Below are 2,968 nucleotides of genomic sequence, written 5' to 3'. Positions count from 1 at the left end.
AATGAAATCAAATTTTCATGCCATGAATTTCTTTTTCTCTTGACACTTATTAACATCATTCCCCATCATATTATTATTAATCATGCCTGTTAATCTTATCATGCTAGACCTTATATATTTCGCTCAAATTTTATCCTATAATTTATCTTGAAAATATAACATGTGAAATTGTGTATTAAAAATTCATTATTGGTATTGTTTTACTTTATTATCATTAACTATGGATATTGTGTTAGCCTTTGACACAGACCCGATCTTTAATTTGTTCTACTTTCAATGTCTTTCACTCCCTGACCCTGTTTATCCACATTCCACACACTGTCGTGCACTACACATAGCCACAACCATTTCAAACCCATCAAGCGCCACTTTCACTTTGTCTCTTTACTCCTTGTATCAACATTTCATTCGAGACATCGATCAAAATGCTAAGTAACTGTGACAAAATGGGACACATCCCTCCACCAACAACTAACGAATGGACACAGCAGGTTCTTTCTTTCTCTCTCAATTATTGCACAAATACGTGACCACCCCAATTTTGTTGCTTTCCTTTTGGAACAGAATATTTACATTGTCTTGTTAATCTCTTTCCTTTTCTTCATTTTTTTCTTTCTCATCTTATGTAGATTCATAACATAGATGATCATCTGAAGAACTCGATGGCTTCTATTACTGGTATTAGGGTTATGGAAAAACCAGGTCAAGATCTTCTTCAGCTGCAACAACAAGCACTGAAGTGCCCTCGTTGTGACTCATCAAACACAAAGTTCTGTTACTACAACAACTACAGCCTCTCTCAGCCACGCCACTTCTGCAAAGCATGCAAACGTTACTGGACAAGAGGTGGAACTCTCAGAAACGTTCCTGTGGGTGGTGGCTGCAGAAAAAACAAGCGTGTCAAGCGTCCAAATATTGATACTACCACTCCTTCTTCTCCTCTTTCTTCAAACTCAAACCCTCCCAACAATAAAGTTGTTAGTTCAGCTGCAAATCATGTCAACCCTTTGTTATATGGGTTACCTAGTAACTCTGGTGATGTCATGAGTGCTCTTCAATTCCCAAGGTTCAGTTCTGGGTATGATCTTCATCCTCAGATGAATAACCTTGGACTAGATTTTTCATCTGAGGTTATGTCTAGTGATAATAATGGTTACAGAAATGGGTTTATTTCAAGTAACAACAACACTCTTGTTTCTACTTATAGCTCCATCTTTGGTTCTTCTTCAACTTCTACACCCTCTACTCCAGCTATGGCTTCCCTATTACTGCAACAGAAATTCATGAATGGTGGAGTGAAAGATGGTCCTGAAGGTATCAACAATTTCCAAGGGTTAATACCTGTTGAAAGGTTGCAAATGGAAGGTAATGATAATTGTAAGGGAGGGGTGATGGGTTCTTCAAAAGAAGTGAAGGGTGAAGGACAAAACAGGATGGAGTGGAATATTAATGGTGCTTCTTGCCAAAACCAGATGGAGCAAAATATGGGTTTGTTATCCCATGATCCTTCACTTTATTGGAACTCAGCAACAGCTATGGGTGCTTGGGGTGACCAGCCAAATATAAATCCTTCAGTCAGTTCTCTGATCTAGAAGAAGAACCCCCATGTTTTCCAATCTCTCTCTCTCACTCTTGTTTAAGGTCATCTTTTAGTCCTTTTCTTTAGAGCCTTGTGTTATATGTACACTCAAGACCTACACTTTTGGCAACACCTTTCATGTTTATAACAATACTCAGGAGTGGTAACTGTTTTGCTATGAACATGAAAGGCGTTGCTTCCTGCTATACATGAAACATTTTCATTTTCTCTAGGTCTGCTTAAGGGTTCTTTCTTTCTTCTAGTTGCTGCTACTTTTTTCTGCTCTTTTGGGTCAAAACGGGTTTTGGGTTTACTTGGATTGAAAAAGAAGAAAAGGGATACTTATAAGAAAAACAGGAAAGGTATAGATGATAGAAGTTTGGGATCGGAGTGATCATGTCAGCTGCAGATATATTAATCTTCAACCTGTTAGTTTTTATGAGTCAAGGTTGAGAATTGGTTTGCGCTGAGAGGAACCTCGGATCCTCTTCTTTGAAGGAGTTCCTTTGGTGCAAGTTCTTCATCATAGTTGAGTAAGTTTGGTCTTTCATTAATTTTGTAATGTATAAATATGCATTGACATGTCCTTTGTTTATTTTCATATCAGTTAAGATGGGGTGGGGGATTTACTTGGTATATGCTATTGGAACTAATATTGGTTTCATTATTGTTAACTTTCTTAAGTTTGTTTTGGAATTGGGGGATTTAATGCTAGACTAGATTATTGGTGGTATGTTAATGTAATGAGATATATTGAAGAGAGGGAGATCATTTTACATGGATTTGACTGATTAATGTATGAAATTGATCATTTACAATCAGGAACAAAGGATTATATCTTTCTCATGTCGATCTTAAATAGATATAATGGTATCCATAATCTTACGCCATGAACAAATCACACCCATTATTAATCATGGGTATACAATACATCTAATATTGGTACGCATAATCTTATTAATCATATGATGTGTGGCTTGATAAAGTTGCAAGGTGAGTGTAAAGACAACAATAAGACGTTTATCTTGTAATATAAACGTTATCAATTTAAATCTCAGAAATATTCTCTTTACTTATAAGAGTAAATTTGAGTTCATCTATATTTCTTATATTTGACTAGGTGGAAACCCCATATATTAATCCTCCTTTAGTAAGAATACAAATTCCATGTTTATGTATTATTGCATGTTTCACTTACTTTAATTTAATTTAGATATATGAATATTAATATATTGTTTAGTGTTATTAATATTATATTGGTCATCAAATTGGTCACGGTACTGATATAATGTTATAATGGTTCAACTGATGATTTACTAATTAAACTGCATACAAATGAAGTTAGATATACATATATAATATATTAATATTAAAAAATCAATAACTTTT

General features: G+C 34.9%; 1 protein-coding gene across 2 annotated transcripts; it reads left to right on the top strand.

The window, feature by feature from the left end:
- On the top strand, positions 271 to 2,361 carry LOC109333600 (dof zinc finger protein DOF1.4-like). 2 transcript variants are annotated; one of them, XM_019569111.1, is made up of 2 exons: positions 271 to 486; positions 628 to 2,361. In XM_019569111.1, the coding sequence occupies exons 1-2, from the start codon at positions 426 to 428 to the stop codon at positions 1,590 to 1,592; spliced, it is 1,026 nt and encodes a 341-aa protein (XP_019424656.1). In that variant the 5' UTR covers positions 271 to 425; the 3' UTR covers positions 1,593 to 2,361. The 2 variants fall into 2 exon arrangements, with proteins under 2 accessions (XP_019424656.1, XP_019424655.1); XM_019569110.1 differs by having other exon boundaries at positions 271 to 491; positions 630 to 2,361.

The sequence above is a fragment of the Lupinus angustifolius genome, chromosome LG19 (assembly GCF_001865875.1).
Source record: "Lupinus angustifolius cultivar Tanjil chromosome LG19, LupAngTanjil_v1.0, whole genome shotgun sequence".
Taxonomy (NCBI): domain Eukaryota; kingdom Viridiplantae; phylum Streptophyta; class Magnoliopsida; order Fabales; family Fabaceae; genus Lupinus; species Lupinus angustifolius.
The sequence above is the reverse complement of the archived record's forward strand: the minus strand, read 5'-3'. Positions and strand labels throughout refer to the sequence as shown.